General features: G+C 40.5%; 1 protein-coding gene across 1 annotated transcript in view; it reads left to right on the forward strand.

Annotated features, from left to right (window-relative positions):
• Positions 1–21,033, forward strand: part of LOC146001887 (uncharacterized) — a 48,210-nt gene extending 27,177 nt beyond the window's left edge. The window contains exon 4 of the mRNA XM_083139596.1: positions 20,129–21,033. Coding sequence (XP_082995722.1) covers positions 20,129–20,191 — 63 coding nt within the window. The 3' untranslated portion in view covers positions 20,192–21,033. The remainder of the gene's footprint in view (positions 1–20,128) is intronic.
• The last annotated feature ends 417 nt before the right edge of the window (positions 21,034–21,450 follow it).

The following is a 21,450-nucleotide window of genomic DNA, read 5'->3' on the forward strand; positions in this document are numbered from 1 at the left end:
ACGATAACTTCCGGTTCAATCGTTTCTACCCAGTATGGTCCCAAGGTACGCCTGTTGCTCAACGCACAATACAGTCTATTTTTACCAGATCGATACGCTAACATGTTATCCGACGAGAAGCTATCTATTTTAATCGAGAACAAAACTCGAATCGTGTACAAGGGGACAAAGGAACTTCTTGGCAAGAAAACGAAGCACGTAATAGAATTTGTGTAACGACAGCGAGGCCTTGAAAATATATAAATAACATACCGTAAAAAAACTACACAAGAAAAAATCTCAGAATATATATATAAATAACATACCGTGAAAATAACACATAGAGCATCAACATGAAGCCCAAGGGTGTCGTGTACCAGATACCATATTCGAATCTAAAAAATCTAGGTGCTCTCGATGGGTTACTCACCAAGAAACAACGCGAGAAGAAACGTTCTTGCTTGTCGAAAGGACACGGAATGAAATTGCTGCTCAGCACACCTCAATTGAAAAGATTGCAGCGTTCGCGGAAACAGCAAAAGATCGGAGGTTTCATATTCAGCATCCCGGCCATCCTGGCAGCATTGGGGGCCGTTGGAAGTTTGGCCGGCGGAAGTGCCGCCATTGCGAAAACCGTCATCGACTCGAAGAAGAACAAGGCGGAATTGGAAGAACAGAAACGTCACAACCTGGCCATGGAGAAGAAGGGGAAAGGTATAACAAAAAAACAAAAAAGCAACCTCGATGCTTTGAAGAAATATAAAAAAAAGAAACAGAAGCACTCACCAACCGAGACATTGAATCTCTGATTGAACCGTTACAAATCAAACACTTCAGAGGAGTTTTCATGTCCGACTCGTTACCTTCAAGCGCTAAAAAAAAGAATGCGGAGTAGTCAACTTGGACGATCAAGAAAATCCAGGCACGCATTGGATATGTTACCACAAAAATGATGATAAAGCATTCGTTTTCGATTCTTTCGGAGGTGTTCCACCTACAAATTTAATTCATTATCTGAAAACGAACAAAACCTCCATATACTACAACGACGAACGCATTCAAGATTTCGGAGACGTGAACTGCGGTCATCTCTGCCTCTCCGTGCTCGCGTTTCTCTCTAAAATAAATAACCCTACGATCGAGGATTTCCAGAAAGCATTGTGGAACCTCAAACAGCATCACTAGGATGGGCGTGTTCCATCTCACGAGCGAATCTTCAATCTTGAAACTCACGCTGCACGACGACATCGTCTATCCTAAATCCGTGGCTCTGCGTGCATTCTACAGCATGTACCTCATACCCAATGTTACGCAGCACAACAACAAAATTAGCGTCGGAAGCGAACACATCGTCGTCACGCCAGGACAATACAATCTTTCCACTTTGCAAGCTCAATTACCCAAAGGCACATATCTTTCTCAAAATTCGGTCACGCACAGAGTGGAAATCCTATCCGCGACGGAGACCGTGGACCTGGGCACCATGGGAGAACTTTTAGGTTTCGAGAACGACACCAAACTCGAAGCTGGCATCAAGCACGTAGCAACCAACATTCCTAAATTCTTGGCCATAGAGACTCTGAACGTACACTGTAACGTGGCCGAAGGTATGATCACGAAATCTTCGGACGGATTGCTGGGAAGTCACAAGCAGACGGGAATCATAGCCACGTTCAAACCAAGTTCCGAGTTCATGGAACCGATCATCTACACGCCCTCTTCGCCGATCTATTTTCCAGTATGTCGCAACCGCATAGACGACATAGAGTTGGTGGTGACGAACGAGAAAGGAGACGTGGTAGATTTCGCAGGTGCCACTACGACGGCCATCGTGGAGATCAACGTATAATAAATAACCATACATGTAAAATGGAGCAAATCGAAAGTTACGAATTGCAATCTTTCCCTCCCAACCGTCGCACGTTCGCCAATCTCAACGAAGCGAACAGGGAGATCGAATACGACGTGGACGTAGGCGATGGGTTCGTTCATCCTCACAGAGCGGACCTCTACCTTCAATTCGACGTGGTGAAGAAGGAAAGCGGAGACGCGTTTCCCGCAGCAGCAAACTTGATACTCGTGGACAACTTCGTGCCTCACCTGTTCTCGCAGGTGGAGGTGAGGAAACACAACACCGTCATCGACAGAATAGATTATCCAGGCATCACGTCGACGGCAGTGGGAACGTTGAAATTATCCAAAACGGACGCAGCGTACTACCAGGCCGGGGGATTCGAAGCCGGGACCAAAATATCGACGAAAAGTCACACGGTGCTCTTTCCCATGCGTCTGCTGCCTGGTTTCTTCTCGGACTACAAGGAGATCATGTGGAAGGGAGGACTGAGGGTCACGTTTCGAAGAGCGGCCAACGACAACGACGCACTGATGCGATACGCTACTTTGGGTCCGGACGGCACCACGCCGATAGCCAACACTTTACCCGAAGCGGCGAAATGCGTCATCCGGAGCATGGAATTGAGAATGCCGGTGGTGGAATACGAAACGAACTACGCCCTCAAGTACAAAGCGGAGATCTTGAAAAGTCCGCAGGTGCTGATTCACTTTCACGGTTACCAGTGCGTGCAGAAGATGGCGTTGGGAAGTCACATGGAATTCGACGTGACGACGCAGTTCAACAACATACAGTTCGACATGCCAGATTTCGTCGTAGTGCTTTTTCAGACCGGGCGCGATAACAATCAGGAGAAAGATTCCAGCAAGTTCGACGACTGCAAAATCAAGAACGTTTATCTGAAGAATGGACGTAACGAAGTGTTCCCGCGTGAGAATTACAACCTCGACGTGACCAAAGACGATTACCTCAAACTTTACGAAGCGTTTTCGGCTTACAAACGCGTGACCGAGGGAAGCGTGGACATGTACTACACGCCCAGCGAATTCAAAGCCCGGAGACCCATGACCGTCATCAACACATCTAAGAGGAAGAAGGTTGTGGTCAACGATCGAACCAACATCAAGGTCGTCTGCGAGTTCCACGATGCCTTGCCCGAGGATACCCTATGCAGTGTCATCCTGATTGCAGAGAAGTCCTACGCCTACGACGTGAAGAACGAGAGGGTCACAGAGCAGTTTTAACAAGTTTTTTAACATCTATTTTCTTGCACAATAAGAAATTTTCTGCACTAGCACAATCAGTTACAATAACACAATACGAATTTCACTAGTTCAGATCACTTACAAATGTTAATTTCATTAGTTATCAGTCACAATATCTTTTTGCACTATAGCACGAGAGACAATCAGAAAATTTGCACAAAAAAATTTGTTGTTGTTTTTTACTCGTGAAAATTAACAATAAAATTTCTTTTTTTATCGTTTCAGATGCTGTCGAAACATCAAAAACATATACACACACACTAGAAAATAAGCATGCAACTTTATTTGTAACATACACATACATTCTCCATCTTCATTAAGAAAATATTATAATAAACATAATCATTTTTCATCTATATCTCACAATAAAACTCTATATCCAAAAATATCACAACATGAAATAACACTAGAATCGTTAGTACACGTTGCATGCATTACGGAGGTCCTCTGTAGGGTTTCATGGAAGTTTGGGGGAAAAAAAAAACACGTGAAACTCTACAGAGGTGCGGTAATCTATAACCGCAGTCATTAGAAAACTTTTACATTTTTGGTTGGGCACCACGCACCCTGGCGAGGTTATAGGGGCCAGGCATCCTAAAAACAACAATTATTATTTGTTTGTTTGTTTGTTTGTGTTACAATACATATGTGCGCGCGCGCGTGTGTATGTGTGTGCGTGCGTGCGTGTGTGTGTGCGCGGCACGTCGTTCCACCGAGAGAGAGAGGTTTACAAAGGTCGCGATATTCGGAGTTGGAAAATTACGATATGGCGCATTCGCTCGTTACTGTTGCCAACCATAAATCTCTCTCTCTCTCTCTTCATCTTACACCAACGTTGGCATCTCTATTTTTTTTTTAGTTGTAAGTAAATTGCCAACACACTTGCCATCTACCCATCTCTCTCTCTTTACAGCAGTGTCGGCTCTCCTTGTTTAGTATATGTAGGTTGGCAAAAATTGCTTTATGCGCTGTAAGGCAAGCCTCAAGCAAAATTGCCAGCTCCTTGCTTTAGGTTAGGTTAGACCAAAAAAAATCTTGGTGATTTTTTTTTCGAGTGAGGAGTTGGCAACGTTGATTTTTACTTGAGGGCGGTCAACCGGGTTGATTGCACAAGCAAAGTTGCCAGCCCCTTGCTTTAGGTTAGGTTAGAGTAAAAAAGGCTGTGGGTAAGCTGTCGGTTGTTTAACTCTTCCCTCTCTCTTTTTTTTCTTGTAAAAAGCTATGGCAAAAGTACCAATGGGTTGGCAACCTTGCTTTATGCACTGTAAGGCAAGCCTCAAGCAGTGTTGCCTGCTCCTTGCTTGAGGTTAGGTTAGACCCAAAAACAAAAACCTTGGTGATTTTTTCGAGTGAGGAGTTGGCAACACTGCGAGAAAATACCTCAAGCAAGGTTGCCAGCTCCTTGCTTGAGGTTAGGTTAGACCCAAAAACAAAAACCTTGGTGATTTTTTTGAGTGAGGAGTTGGTAACACTGCGAGCCCCACCGAGCCCCACTTTCGGTCCGTGAACCGGGGACACTACACTACTAGTTATCTTGGAAACGGTGAGACTTTGGAAAAATCTGTTTGCGGATTCGTCATGTACGCCTATATGTAAGTAAAATATGAATAGAACCTATGCTCGGAAATCCAAAATGGCGACCGGAAGTGGGGTTATCTTGGAAACGGTAAGACTTAGGAAAAATCTGTTTGGTGATTCATCAGGTACACCTATACGTGAGAAAAAGTATGAATAGAAGCTATGATCGGAAATCCAAAATGGCGACCGGAAGTGGGGTTATCTTGGAAACGGCAAGACTTAGGAAAAATCTGTTTGCGGATTCATCACGTACGCCTATATGTGAGAAAAAGTATGAATAGAACCTATGTTCGGAAATCCAAAATAGCGACCGGAAGTGGGGTTAGGGGGGCCAGGAATCTTAAAAAAAATATTATTTGTTTGTTTGTTTGCGTCACAATATAGGCGTGCACGCGCGTGTGTGTGGCACATCGTTCCCGAGAGAGAGGTTTACAAAGGTCACGATATACAAACATTTGACCAAGACTTGGAAAATTACGATAAGGTGCATTCATCCTTCAAGAATAAAAAACTGCATTATTTACTCATCACGTTGTGTCAGCGCAATAAATCAGGCGCTGAACATAGAGAGAAAATAAGTTTTTTTAGGTTTGGTGAACCTCAATTAATAAAATAAGTTTTTGAGGTTTTGGTGAGCTCCAAAAAATCAAAGTGAGTTTTTGATGTTTTGGTGCTGTTTTCTACGCTGTGAAACATCGTCAGCGCAATAAATAAGGCGCGGAACGTGGAGAGAAAGTGAGTTTTTGAGGTTTGGCGAGCTCCACCGAGCTCCACCGAGCTCCACTTTCGGTCCGTGAACCGGGGACACTACACTACTTTTCGACGTTCAAATTTTCTAAATATTCGATCTTCTGCTGAACCGTGCTCAATGTGTCTTGTATGCTCGTCAACGCTCTTGCTTCAGCGTGAATATTTTTAATTTCTTCGTTGATCAATTCCAGAGACGCCTGAAGCGTAGCGATGGTGGTTTGAATGTGTTCGAAATCTTGATACGCCTCCAATTGAATTTTTATGTTCGCGACGCTTTTACCGATGACCTGCAGTTCGTCTGACGATGGTAGGTTCGTCATGGTATCTTCCATAGTCTGCAACTTGGATTTGATTTCTTCCAACGTGCCGGTGAAATCTTCTTGTAATTTGGAAACGACGACATGCAAGCGTTCTACATCTATATCGTTCACGACGGTTTGAAGTTCAGAGAAATTCTTTTCGATTGCGGAAGTTCGTTCTTCGATTTCGAGTTTCAATTTTTCCAAATCTTCATTTTTCGATTGAAATTGCTGTAATTTGGCCAAATCATTTTGAAGCGAATCCACGCTCAACTGTATATTTTGAACGTTGTCGTAAGAAGGTACGTCGACGTAATTTTTTATGAGTGTTTTCAGTTCGGAATCGATTTTCAGAATGGGGTCGAGACATTGCGTTTGGAGCGTAGCGATCTCCGACTCTAAACTTTTGTTTAAGGTCTCCTGCAAAGCGATCAAATCGCTCCTCAACTTTTTGACTCGAACATCCAACATGAGAATCTCTTCTGCGTGGTCTACACGCTTGGTGTGGCCGAAAATGTCGTTAGGCATTTTTGGTTAACGGTTATTTATAATAGGATAGACGATTCGTAATTCTACGAAGAGAGGAACGAGTTTGTCGTAATCTCCTAGGAGTTCCATGTATAGGCAATCTCCTGCTGAAACATCGTACGCCATGTTAGAAACCACCATGTCGTGCTTCATTCGAAAAATGTTCTAGCCGGTAGATATTTTGATTTCGCCTGCGTTCTCCGGATTCACGGTGATCCGAAGTTTCCCTTCGATCGGAATTTCGTAGAAATGTAAATTGTTATTGAAGACGTAAAAAATCTTGCCCACATCATCATCCAATTTCGTCCAAATGCTGTTGAGGTGAATAATCAGTAGACCGTTGAGTTTAGTTAACATGGAAGGTAGAAATTCATGATCTGTCGTCGTGCGGTGTACAGTCTCCATTGTTTGCTTTCGGAAACCAAAGAGATTCATTGTCCTTGCTATTTATTTTATTGTGTATGTGAGACAGTTAAAGTTTTTTTTTTTCAATTGCATTGCCTACAATTTTTACTAATTTCTAAACGACAGTGTCCCCAAGGCAACGTGTGGATTCCACAAGACAAAACGCATCTTTTATCGTCATGCGGATCTAATGCTACTTTCCTAAGTTTGTTTGTTGTAATCACGTGGTCTACACTTTGGATTCTTTGTTCTATACTTAGTATCGTCGATTGTGAGTAAAGGCAATCGATGTAATCGTAGAAGGTGAGTTTGTTCTCCACCGTATTTTTGCCCACACCTTTTGCTTTCTTCGTGACGCTACTCTCTGTTCTCATGGCATACATCTTCGAACGCAAACCTGCGAACTCGACAATAATATCACCGTTACATTCATCTTTCAGTTTACCTAGGACTTTTTTGTTACGAGATGGAATTCCAAATCTGTTGGGTTGAGGATACGCAGAAGTATCGAAATACTCAAGCATGGAAGGATTTTTTATGTCTTCGTAGAGGTTAGGTGTTTGTATGCTGTAAATGAAGCTGTCGGTGTCCGTGTACAAAAGTGATATTTTATCAGTGTAGAAGGGTTTCATCACGTCGTAATGAAATTCGAACATGTAAAGTTTCGACAAGTCGAGAACCGTTGCGCCAACGTAAATTGGTTTCCTGAATTTCATCAATTTTATATCTAAATTGAAAAGTGCCAAATTCTCGTTGTAAATTTTTCTCGACTTGAATCTAGGATCGGCCACCCACTTCCGACATTTATTCTTATCGGAAATTAATTTCACGTCTACATGATTCCGCACGTTTTCCATCGTCTTGCCATACACCGCGTTATTCATCAATTTAAAAAAATCTTTGTCTAAATCGGAAGTGGCAACCGTCCTATGTTGCGTGTTTGTTTCAATGTACGGTTTGAGCCACTCGGAATGTTTAAACCTGAGGACTCTTCTAACATTCGCTACCTTAACACCCTTCCCGATCAAGAATCGGAGATTCGAGTAATGAACAACGTATCTCTTTTTGCCCTCTAGAGTCAACAAAAGCTTGCATTGATTAGAATGAGGCGAAGATTTGAACTCGCATGCCGGTGGTAAATCGCTGAACAGATCGTGTAAATGGTCGGGGAATTCGATATCCACCTCTGCGAAGAAGCCATACTCACTATCGTCGAAATTTTCTACGTCTATTGATGCCCATTCGAATCCCCCGTAAGGAAGTTTCTGAACCATGGCATGTCCGTAGAGGTTATTAACGTCGGCGTAGAAGATGTAATTCGATGCTCGATTTGAATCGTAATCTTCTTTCATGTGCACGTTGTTGGCTTTTGCATATCTCTGCACACATTGTACCATCCCGCCCCGAATCCCCCTCTCGATGAAAAGTAACATGTCAACGTCCGATATCAGTTCCAGCTTGACCTTTGTCTGGAATAACATTGCCGACCACGCTAATCCCGGTAGACTGTAGAAATACGCTGGATCTAATTTATAAATATTCGTTGCCGTTTTCCTGAACGCTTGAAAAACATCCGCGAGTATCGTCACGTCTAATTTTAAGTATGCATCGTGGTAGTCTCCGAGTGTCCTACATTCTAATTACTCCCACATGAGTTGCGCGTGTTGGTATTCTTCGTCCGTGATTCCTTTCTCTCTGAGTCTGCTGTAAAATTCTCTTGGAGGTGGGAGAGCGTCGTCGTTAAATTTAGAACCATCACTAACATATTCGTAAGGATAAATCCCTTTACGTCTAACGAGTTCTATGTCTACGTTGGGAAAACTAGCTTTTGTAATTTTGAATTGTTCGTCTAGAAGTTTGCTGGCAAGAGCGTCCAGGCTGGCAGAGAGAAATCTGTACGAATCCAGAAACCTCATCTCGATGGTATTTTTAGTCTCGGGAATCATAACTTTCTTACTTATGGAAATGTATCCTTCTTCGTTTTGAGCAAGAATATCTATTTTTTGAGCGTCGTATCCGAGTTTCCTGATTAAGGGATGAAAATCGTAATTAGAACCATTGTGAAAGAATATGGGGACGAATTTTGGTTTTTGGATTTTGAGGTTGCATGCATTACAGATTCCGCTTATGAAGCGACCGTCCGTATGCGAATGGTGAAACACTTTACGATTGTCGTCCGTGAAGTGGTTATCGCACACAGGACACTTGACGGTGTCATAGTAATTTTGAAGTTCGATAGCAGATAACGGAAGCATCGGTTTCGATGTTTGCAGCATGCATCCAATTTTCCCAACCTCCTCGACCATCTTTTCGAAGAAGCGTTCGATTGCATCGGGTCCTCGGTATACGTACGGTTCATCTATTTTATCCTGTCGCACGACAACGTAACCGAAACTGTTTGGTTCGTGAAGTTGGTAAGGTGTGGTGGAAGAAACTTCGGGATCCGGATCGCAGTATGAGAGTGGTTTGAGGAACGCCTCGAAATCAGCAACGATGATGACCGGATGTTCCAACAACGCCTTGTGCATCCTAAATTCTTCCACTTCGTTCTTTTCGGGCATCAACATTCGAACCGGTCTGTTGTTGCCGCAATAAATTTTATGTTCGGCAAGTTTATCGATAGCAATCTGACGTCCGGTGTATTTTCGATAATTGAGTTGTTTTCGATCGTCAAACGTGGTTAGGCATCTCGGGCAAACTTCGATGTTGTTTGCATACTTGGTTGATTGACTTCTAACCAAGCGTGATAGTGAACGAATGAGACAGTAATGGTGAACAATGTCGTTTGAAATTAGAAGAAGATTAATCACACGAGCATCGTCATCGTCGACATCGCTTATCCTGACGGGATGCACGACATGTTTATCCAACGTATAGGAATACACGTTGATGATTAAGCGTTTTCCTTCTGCATCTCGTGCTCGTGTTTCGAATTTTGATATATCAGAAATGGTCATCGGTTATTCGATGCCAGACATTGCATTTTCCAGTTCAGGTTCATGCTGCTTGTAATGATAAACCTGTTTTGGATGATTTGACCAATGAATCGGGTGAAGTTCCGCCAACACACACCAAAGGAAACATTTGTTATCGCTGTTCTGTATATTTAACACGGCCCTCTTGTGTTGAATGTTCGGTGGAAGAGGAACGTAGCTGGAAGCGCGAAGAGGCGAGAATCGGTTCACGTAAACGGTTAACGTGTGAGGACTTCCACACAGAGACCATCCCGACCCTTTAGCCTCGAAATCGTCATGTTTCTTAACCAGCTCGTTGGAAAGATCAGAATAAAATTCGTCCAAATTATCGACGTCCGCCAAATGAAGAGGCTGGATTTTTGTTCGATGATAAAAAATACTTGTTGTACCATCGACTTTTTCGTATTCGGAAAATAGATCAACGTATACTTTTATGGAATTATTTTCCAATTTATTTTTTAGAATATTTATCACGGAAGTTTTCGTTTCACGCAAGAAACTAAGAATGTCCCGGCCTGGTTCCGAAGTAAAAGAGAAATCCTGAATATGATGGTTGAATGCAGATCTAATTGGTTTGCGTTCATCAGATAATTTAACTTGTTTGGAAGTGGAAGCTTCCGTTTCTGGATTATCGATTTTTCTTTTCAATGTTCCTCGTTCGGTCGATGGTTTGCAAATTTTAAGGTGTTTACTTAAATGTGCAATGCTGATCATCTTTCCGCATCGAGCACAAGACTTAGAAGGTAACGAACGATTAATTCTCGAACCTGTTTCGCTACATCTTGCCCTGTGCTTGCTAATATTAGTTTTAGATATTAATTTTTTGCAAGTAACACATTCGATCAAACTGGTGGATTCCATTATGCTTTCTCAGATCACACAAACCAAAAAAAAATAATTTCCAGGTATGTTATTTTATATGGAATTTCTCGGGGTGATTACAAAACTCAAAAAAATTCAATCTATACTGTGAATACAATTTTCAAGTATGTTATTTTATATAGAATTTCTTGGGGTGATTACAAAACTCAAAAAAAAAAAAATTCAATCTATACTGCGAATAGAATTTCAGGTATGTTATTTTATATAGAATTTCTCGGGGGAACAGATCGTCACGACAATTGTATGGCCCACGGCGAAGGCTTACCTGGCGTTCGTAGAAAGGCACGCAACGCAATTCGATCTGGGGAGGAAGCTCGATCTGTCAGCCCCCACAGCTGGCTAGTTTCAAGAGCGATTGCATCAACGCTCTAGCTTGGCGTCACGTTTTTTCGAGAAGGTTTTCGGAAAGGATCCGGCCAGGTACCTGCGAACGATTTTTCCGAATAGCGTCTGCGACAGCCACGTTCTCAACGAATTTACGTGGACGGCCCAGCATCGTTTCCACACGCATTACTTTCTCGGCTGGGGTCTGATCTATCGATTCTGCTGCATCATCCCGACGTTCTTCATCATACACTGCAACATCAATTACCTGGTGTTGCATCATACGGTTCTGGAAAACAAGTTGAACGTCCTGAAAGATTTGTACCAGGACGTGACCGAAACTGACGCGTTCAAAACTCAATTTCTACGCCTCCTGAGGACGGAAAAAAGAATATCGACCCAGTACAAAACCTTCGAACGTACGATCCTGCCGGATAATTTTCGTTTCCACCAGATTGTTGAGGGTTGTGGCAGCAGCAGCGATCAACAGCACAACGTGTGGTCTTGGGCCACGTACATCGATTCTCTCAACCTGGACGCAAGCAAAGAACGCTACTTCCCCAAAAAGGATTCCGCATTCGTTCGGGAGCGCATCGAGCGCGTGAACTGGGTAAAGATCCCCTCGCCGTGGGTCGACGTCGTGCGAACGCTCTTTTCTTATTTTCACATGAAAGATGATCGCAATTTCGGAGCCAGGCGATTATTTGGAATCGAGGCAAACAGCAACAATACCGTTAAAGCGGTCGTTTCCCCGAAGTTGGGATTCAGCTTGATCCTCGACCAGATAGACCAGCAGGAGAACGAAGCGTGCTGCTTGCTCCATTTCATCCCGGGCAACAACATTCGCATAGAATTCTCCTGCTGCGACGTACCTGACTCGTGCTGCGAATTTTGCCATACGATGTGTTTCCTGCAGACGCTGAGCAACACAACCCCACGACGCTCATTTCTTCGGATTTGAAAGTTATACTCGTAGGTACAGAATCTTCCTCGCTGCAACCCACCACGAACAATTACAGAGTATGCCAAAAATGCCGCGCCTGGTTTAGATCGTCGTCCGGTGTTGGGCACCACGCGCACACCCCCCACTCTCTCTGTGGCGGGATATTATTTTTTTATTCTTTTTTTTTTTGAGGGTCTTAACAAAAATAATTTTGATTATCGCACACACACACACACCGCAGAAGATCACACATGAGTTTAAAAAAAACCATCGTAGCAGATTACGCTGAGAGCACAAGGTCGTAGTAGATTACACTGAGGGACCTTACAGTAAGAGGAGACAGCAGACTTATAGGAAAATGTCGTAAGTCATTTCAAAAGTGTAGGTCAAAGGAGCATAAGAGCAGGAGGAGCTTAAAAAAAGTGATGCCAGAGCTTTTTTTTTTCTGTCCACTTTTCTCTCATTGTAGGTTAGATTAACCCGTAAAACATCGTAAAATAATAAAAAAAATAGATCAAAAGGATGGTTCCAGAACGTACCATACCAACCTTCGTCAGGCACGGAACGTGGAGAGAAAGTGAGTTTTTTGAGGTTTTAGTGAACCTCAATTAATAAAAGTGAGTTTTTTGAGGTTTTGGTGATCCCCAAATGAGTAAAGTGAGTTTTTGATGTTTTGGTGCTGTTTTCTTCGCTGCAAAACATCGTCAGCGCAATAAATGAGGCGCGGAACGTGGAGAGAAAGTGAGTTTTTGAGGTTTTTTTGATCCCCAATTGAGGTTCCAGAACCGGGTTGATTACACTACTAGCACGTAGAGGCTCTCGTGTAGTTTAGCACAAAGAAAGGATAGGTTAAGTTATATCACGTAAGATCGTGGCATTCGTACCAAGTGTGAGTGGGAAAAAAAGGGAAAAAATGGGAAATTTTGCTAAAACATCGCTAAACGCTAAAACGTCGACAAAAAATTGTCAAAATATGTCAAAAAGTGATATTCAATTGATAAAAAAGAGGCTAAAAAAGCACTCGTACCAAGTGTTGCGTTGAAACAATCAATTAGCACTACTGAGGGAGATTACTGATGTCTGTGTTTCCACCTCTAAAATGTTTTATCCATCGCCTGATGCTACTGGCAGCCATACACTGATCACCATACACTTCCTGCAATCGACGGTGGATATCTGATGCCGATGCACCTTCCTTAAACAGAAATTCAATTACTGCACGCTGGCGAAACGACGTGTCAAACGGAGCCATTACTCGCTACTCGCAAATGCGCATACGTACTGCGCCGATCACTCCACTTTCAAGTGTATGTTGTCACAGTAGATGGTTCTAACTGTCTTATACAGCGCATCGCTCTACGTGAACATTTACGTCTGAAATAAAAAGTTGATCACGACTTTCAGTACGCACCAAGTATTTGCACAAAAATGGGTCGAATGGTGTAAACAACAAAAGCATTACAGTAATCATAATGACTGGTGGGTTAGATATGTAAAACCAAAATTAAAAACTTTTTTCTGCTGGTATGGAAAAGAAAATGCAATAAACAGAAACGGATTGATCAACTTTCATTACCAGTGTTTACACGAGGCATGTCAAGGGAGAGGTGTCACCAAAAATTACCAAGCCATACAGCAGTATAAAGCCAAAATCTTAACACTCCAGAGGCAAAAAATGGAAGGCATAACAATAAGAACCAATTTCAAGAATGTATTTCAAGATGAAAGAACTTCGATGCATCACTATGTACAGCTGCAAAAACAACAAAAAACACTCATGATCAACAATCTTGTGGATTCAGGTGGAGAATCGCATGTCAGTCAGACAGGAATCATGCAAACATTTTATGACAATTATGGGGAGCTTTATCAGACCGCGGAGGGGGAATCAGAAGCAAGAGAGACAATACAGAAATCGCTAAATAATGGTTTGCAAGAAGAGGATAGACAACTTTTAGATACTGAAGTAACAATAGAAGAAGTATATGAAGCGTTACGAACATGCAACCTTAAGGGAGCACCAGGAAAAGATGGTATTGGTTACAAGTTTTATTTGCAGTTTTTTGAGATTATAAAATATGAACTAATCAAAATCATACAAGATGCCTTTAAAAATGGAAAAGTTTTACAAAATGAAGGCATCATCATATTGATACCGAAAAAATCACACGCAAAACAAGTAGACGACTTGAGACCAATAACATTACTAAATTGTGACTATAAATTAATGGCAAAGATCTTAGAAAATAGGTTAAAGTTAATTTTACCACGGATACTCAGCGAGGGACAAACATGCATTGGCAAAAAGCATAACATATTCAGTGCAGTTGGAGGGATTCGCGATCTGATATCCTATTATATGGTGCAGAAACTTGATGCATGTGTGCTTGCTTTTGATTTCAAAAAAGCGTTTGATTTAGTGTCGCATGACTACCTGTTTGAGGTAATCATTTTGTCCTGGCAAAATAAAGATTCCGCTTATTTAATATTTTATTGAAATATCTGTCTTTAATTCTCTTTGATAAATCAGCCCATTAGGGTGTGCCTAGGCACCCGGCACACCCCGTAGCTACGCCTATGATGGACATTTTTTTTCGAATACCACTATCCAATCTATGGCAAATGAAACTAAAAGGAGGATTGGAGCTCACAAATCTTGAGATCAAATGCAAATCCCTATTCCTGGCAAGATCCTATACGCTATATGGCATTGAAGATTCCATTACATCATTATGGATACAGTTATGGACGGAGAAATTTCCACCCCAAAATCCGCCAGATCTACGCAGATTGAAAAAAGGACCGTTATATCTCCGAAGTTTGATGCAAGAATTCAGTTATGTGGTGCTTCCGCCAAAAGGTGAAGATGTAAAACTCTCTCAATACATATATACACTGTTTCACAAACAGTTGCAGATACCGACTCACCGCATTGAAAAACATTTTCCCAATAACAGATGGCAAAATATTTGGAAAAATTTAAATAAGAAATTTATGGATACATCAGTGTATAGTGTTTGGTACAATGTAATACATGATATTATACCAACTAATGAACGCTTACATAATATCAATAGACTAACAACTAATAAATGCCACATATGTGGACAGATAGACACCACTGAACATAGAATAGTAACATGTAATGGAGTACAGGGAATTTGGAAATGCCTGACGACATATCTAGGACAAATATGTCGAACAGTACCCAAGTACTTTCAACCGTCGATGTGTACAAGACCACATTTCAAATATTTTCCAGAAATGAAAAACAATGCAGTAATTTGGCTAATAGCTAATACAATATATTATGTATTTTGTAAAAAGTATGAGAGCAATAGCATTTTGTTCACACAGTATTTAAAAAGAACCAGATGGAAAATGTTACAATATCCAAAAATGTATGAGTATTTTGGAAACTACCTCAGTGTTGTTTAGACAACAATAATTGTATACTTGTGATGTGAAAGTGTAAACAGGTATTTAATATATGAAGAAACGTATATTTGTATTACAGGTACAACTGCATGTTTACGCCAAAAGTCTTGTATCAGATCGAGAAAATGGGACTCTTACTATATTACTTACTATGTTAAAAATTCTATACAATACTTTTAACAGAATTTATGTAAGAAAGCAGATCTATTTGTATATATGCTGATAAATTAAAAGTTTGTTAAAAAAAACGGTAACCCGTCTGACTACAAGGCTAAAGGTCCCGGGTTCGATCCCCGGCCGGTTCATATCCGGGAACTTTTCTAACGTTGGAAGCGGCCCCAGCCATCACCCCCTGAAACTCAAGGCCATTTCGGTCAACAACCTCCCCCTCGTGACGTAGGGACAGGCAGACCCTTGGGGGTCAAGGAAAGGAGGGTGAAAATTCTCCACACCCTGCAAAAATGCAACTTAGTTGAGCTTCTATAACTGTATACTGTGAACGTGTGCTTTTACAGCTTGATGTGCATTCGCCTTACATTTAGTGTTTTAGTGGGGCTTTTTTTGTTTCTTGTACAAGAAGTAAACTTTTGATGGTATCATGCCATTTCGTAGTTGTGTGCCATATTGTAAAAGCAATTACGACAATAAGTCAACAGTGACAACTATTTTCGTTTCCAAACTATCCAGAAAGCCGAGAAAAATGGATTAGAGCTATCCACAGCAAATATTTTTCACCAACAAAAGCTTCCAAGGTAATTTCAAGTAGCTAGTATTTAGCTAGTATTATATAAGATGCATGTTTTGTTTGAAATGGCGTTTTCAAGTTGCCTTTGTATACTCCTAAACAGCTAGCAATTCCTCTCCTTTGTTTAAAATTATTACATGAGTAATTAATTAGACAAGAATCTATGTTCTATTCATTCTTATAGACAATACTACTTTTCTCTAGACGTAGTTCTCTTTATGATATTCCTCCACTTGCACATACTTTACACTACATTATGCTTAACTTCAATAAACGGAAACTCACCCTTGATATTTTTCTAATATTTAGTTCGGTAATAAATAAAGACAATTTAGAATAATTTTGTACTTTATAATAATGCTACGTTGCTTTTTAGACTCTCTAGGTTAATCACGATGATGAGTACAAACAGTAAATTGATGAGATATATTTCATCTTCGCTTATGAAGACAAGGACAAGTCAAACTTTTCCAATTCGAAAAGAAACCGAGAACGAGACATTCATTTCAAACTCGTGGCGAAACAGAGAACGGATCAACTTTTTTGCAGTTCAATAAGAAACTGAGAACGAGACAAATAATTGAAATTCGAGACTAAACCGAGAGTTAAACATTCATTTCAAACTATCTCGATGCGAAACCGAGAAAGACATTCGAGAACGAGACAAACATTTTCAACTCGATACGAAACCGAGAAATACATTCAATTGATTGATTGATTGATTGAATTAGTTTATTTTACTTCGCGTTTTGTGCCTCTTGGCTAATTTGCGAAGATGGGGATGAGTGATGAAATGATGAAATTGATGAATGGACATTCACAAACAACCAAGCCCGACCGGGATTCGAACCCGGGACCCTTGGCGTCGCAGCGCGATGTGCTAACCACTCGGCCACAGGGTCGGGCAATACATTCAATTCAATGTATGACAAAACCGAGAACAAGATACATTTTCATCTCAATACGAAACCGAGAACGAGACAAACATTTTCAACTCGTAACGAAACCGAGAAAGACGTTCATTTCCAACTATGAAAAACCGAGAACGAGATAAACATTTTCATCTCGATACGAAACCGAGAACGAGACAAACATTTTCAACTCGATACGAAACCGAGAAATACATTTAATTCAATGTATGACAAAAAAGAGAACAAGATACATTTTCATCTCAATACGAAACCGAGAACGAGACAAACATTTTCAACTCGTAACGAAACCGAGAAAGACGTAAATTTCAAACTATGAAAAACCGAGATCGAGACAAACATTTTCAACTCGATATGAAACCGAGAAAGGCATTCATTTCAAACTATGAAAAACCGAGAACGAGAAACATTTTCATCTCGATACGAAACCGAGAAAGGCAATCATTTCAAACTATGAAAAACCGAGAACGAGAAACATTTTCATCTCGATACGAAACCGAGAAAGGCATTCATTTCAAACTATGAAAAACCGAGAACGAGAAACATTTTCATCTCGATACGAAACCGAGAAAGGCATTCATTTCAAACTATGAAAAACCTAGAACTAAAAACATTTTCATCTCGATGCGAAACCGAGAAAGGCATTCATTTCAAACTATGAAAAACCGAGTACGAGAAACATTTTCATCTCGATACCAAACCGAGAAAGGCATTCATTTTAAACTATGAAAAACCGGGAACGAGAAACATTTTCGTCTCGATACGAAACCGAGAAAGGCATTCATTTCAAACTTTGAAAAACCGAGAACGAGAAACATTTTCATCTCGATACGAAACCGAGAAAGGCATTCATTTCAAACTATGAAAAAGACAAACATTTTCAACTCGATACGAAACCGAGAAAGGCATTCATTTCAAACTATGAAAAACCGAGAACGAGAAACATTTTCATCTCGATACGAAACCGAGAAAGGCATTTATTTCAAACTATGAAAAACCGAGGACGAGACAAACATTTTCATCTCGATACGAAACCGAGAAAGGCATTCATTTCAAACTATGAAAAACCGAGAACGAGAAACATTTTCATCTCGATACGAAACCGAGAAAAGCATTCCTATCAAACTATGAAAAAAACGAGAATTTAATATGCTTTTGATGTAATTGTATCTTACTTACATTGTGTAATTGTGCTTGATTTTTGTGAGGTGGCTGCTTAATTTAGGAGGGAGGAATCTTTGCGTTTAATTGCGTGGGATTATTCTGAGATTCTAACATTTTGCTTAGAGGTGTTATTTTTTATTTAATCTGCTTAGTTTTGATGTAATTGTAGCTTAGTTACATTATTCGTTTTTGCCAGTAAATTTGAGAATGAGCTCATGAAACTTATGTTCTTGGTGTTTTAATTTTCATCAGACGTTTTGAGGTAATCAATCACATTTCAGAATGATTTTATTTTTTTATTGTGATTTTAAAATTTTAAGTCGGTAGATGTAGATCTAAAATGACCTAATGGAATATAAAGTCAGCCAGGGCGGGTGAATCCAAGTGACACATGAATGACTTGGTCAGTGAATAAGTTAGAGATAGGCATTGCAGATAGGTTAAGAGAAGCTAGTAATTACACTGTGCACACTTTTCTTATCTTTAAAAACAAGATTTTTCTGCCTGTTTGCTGCCTTTCCAGGTTAAATGTGTCAACGACAATGAATGAATAAATATGCATGCCTTAACTTGTTTAAATTAATAATAATAATAATAATAATAATAAATTTTCTTTATTCAGCGGGCGAGGTTCAGCCAAGGGCTGCTCTGCCACCTAACCCTTTTCAATATGATAATACATATGAGATGATATAAACTTACGGAGCAGTAAGCTAAACGTAAAAATAATAATAATAATAATAAAAAAATTAAAAAATGAAGAAAGAAAAAAATACATAGGAATTAGTTGGATACAAAAAAAAAGTGTAACTAGAAATACAAAAGACAATAGTAATAATAATACAATTCCTTATAGTGAGTGACTTGATACCTTCAGTATGTGCCCCGACTCTGCCATTGTTCCATTAACAGCAGATCTTTTATTTTACCTTTGAAATATAATGGGGTTGTTTACACTAGCGATATTTGCAGGCAATGCATTCCATGCTTTGGGAGCCGAGAAGGAGAAAGATGATTTGTAGGCCGTGGTAGAGTGATGGGGTAAATCGAAGTTGTTCCGCTTACGGGTAACATACTGATGGATTTCCCTACGGGAATGCATCTTCTCAAACAGGTACTGCGGTTTACCTTCTGTCAGTATGCGGCGTATAAAACAGAGATAGTGCAACTTCCTTCTGTTTGCCATGGTAAGAACCTGGTAATTATCTAAGAATGGAAGAATCGCTGACTGAAAATCTGTGTATCCTCCTAAATTGTATCTATTAATATTTATCTTTCGAATGCGTTTCAATGCTAAGATCAAGATGCAAAAATTGTGCGTACATAAATGTAAATCTCTACATTTGGAAGAAAAAAGTAGATGTTCGAACTTATCTAGTACAATGTATATATTACTTTATATTTTGGTATATTAAAATAATTGACATTCAGCAGATTTGTATATCCTTATTTACTATTCTTGTTTAACAACATTCTGCTGAACATTACGTAGTAATTCTTTCCCGCTGTAGAAGCAATATTCGGAACTACTGAGAATCGAACAGCTCTGGCTACTGCTGGAAGGGTCGGATCGGCGTGACGTCACGCGGCAAGGGAGTGGCCTTCTAGCTCTAGGGGGTGATGCCCCAGCGCCCACCCAGCGTCGAATGACATGGGTACCTAGGGGAAACCCTGGGGGGTAATGGCTGTCAGGGGCGTGAATCTGATCAGATCACCCCCACTCACGACACCGGATCAAGAAAGTGTGGGGCGTTACCCCTACACCCCTATGCGCCTTCATGGCGTGGTGCTAAGCACACCTTTTTTTATGTGCTTGTAAAATACCACTCTTATGTTATTTTCCTGGGTTTCCTTAATTACTCCAGGCAATTGCTGTGAATGTACCTTTACGAAAGGTCATGGGTAGTTCCTCTCACTTTCTCATCCTCTCCCTTCCATTATCCTCTCACATCCTGTAGCGGATAACCTAATGGTACCGTACCAATGAGCGAAGTTAATTGAATCAATCCGAAACGAAATTTTCAAAATTCAATTGAATGTGAGTTGTTTTTAAAGATCTATTTTTATTTCAGGAATCAATTAAGAAGAATGAAAGAAATCATGTTGGCAGCCATCCCTATCCATTTCAAAACTGAGAAGAAAGAATTACATATGCCTCCTTGTACTGCACCACCCAGTACGAACATGTGTTTTCTTTAAAGCATGTTTAGGTTGAAACTGTGTACAACTAACATTACACAATACATTGCTAAATACATTTTTTAAGAAGTTCAAAATAATTGTGAAAGAATGTACTTATGTATATCATAGTGGCTTATGTTGATCGCTGTACAGAATTGGTGGAGACTTCCGATCAGAGTGACGCAAAATGTGTATACGTAATTGAAAAATAGACATTTTACTTCATAATTTGGAATTTAGGCCAGAGGATTCACATGGATATGAAGAGGATTGATTCTACGGTTTGTTTGGGGTGCCGTGAAAGATATCAACATGAACACTAGCCTCGAGAAATCATTGTAGTGACAATTTCTCCCCAACTATGTTTGGATGTCTACATGCGATACTAAACGCACAGCCATGAAAATAGGCCAGAATTGCGCTGGTGCTACATATGGGAAAGGCAAAGCGAGAGCATAACAAAAGTCGCTGGTTCCCGCGCATTGTGTGTCAACGTCAATCGGGCTGCGTTGCCTAGTTGGAGCGTCAGATCGACCTCTCTCCAGGGCACTATTGTGTCATCCCATACCTTTCGAGCAAATATTGTCAGTTTGCATTACATGGATTACAATGACCAACTCTACAACGAGATCTCTCATTCTCTTAAACCTCCGAACACACGGGGTTGTTCGAATTGGCAACAGCGCGAACTTCTGCCACCCGCCTAATTTCATAGCCGTGCGATTAGATTCTATCTTACGCTTACTGTAGAAAATACATTTTTATTTACTATTTAATTCACTAGTGTCCAAAAATTAAGCATTATTAGAAAAGTAGATAAATGTAAGGTGGAGATCACATTTTATCAATGAGTGTAACTCACCTTACATGCATAGGCAAGGGTACGTGATTGGAAGATAAACAAAGCACAGTGTATCAGACCAAGAGGGCCTCATTCTGTTTCGCACACATCTCTTATTGTGTGTTCCATGGGTCAAATAAAGTGCACGGGCATAGTGATGGACAATTTGCACGGCAATACTCATGGATCCCACAGTATATATGTAGTTTGTCATATACACACATACATACATATACGGAAGTAGTAAAATACAGGTCAACAGGTCGCCATGTCGCTTGAAACTTTTGACCTGGCGCCTGAATTTTCAAATTAATGGTTAAAAAATATTTCTTTCCTAATATTTCGAGTTCATTTATGGAAATTTCCATTACT

Source organism: Lepisma saccharinum, chromosome 18 (genome assembly GCF_977018435.1).
Source record: "Lepisma saccharinum chromosome 18, izLepSacc3.1, whole genome shotgun sequence".
NCBI classification, from domain to species: Eukaryota; Metazoa; Arthropoda; class Insecta; order Zygentoma; family Lepismatidae; genus Lepisma; species Lepisma saccharinum.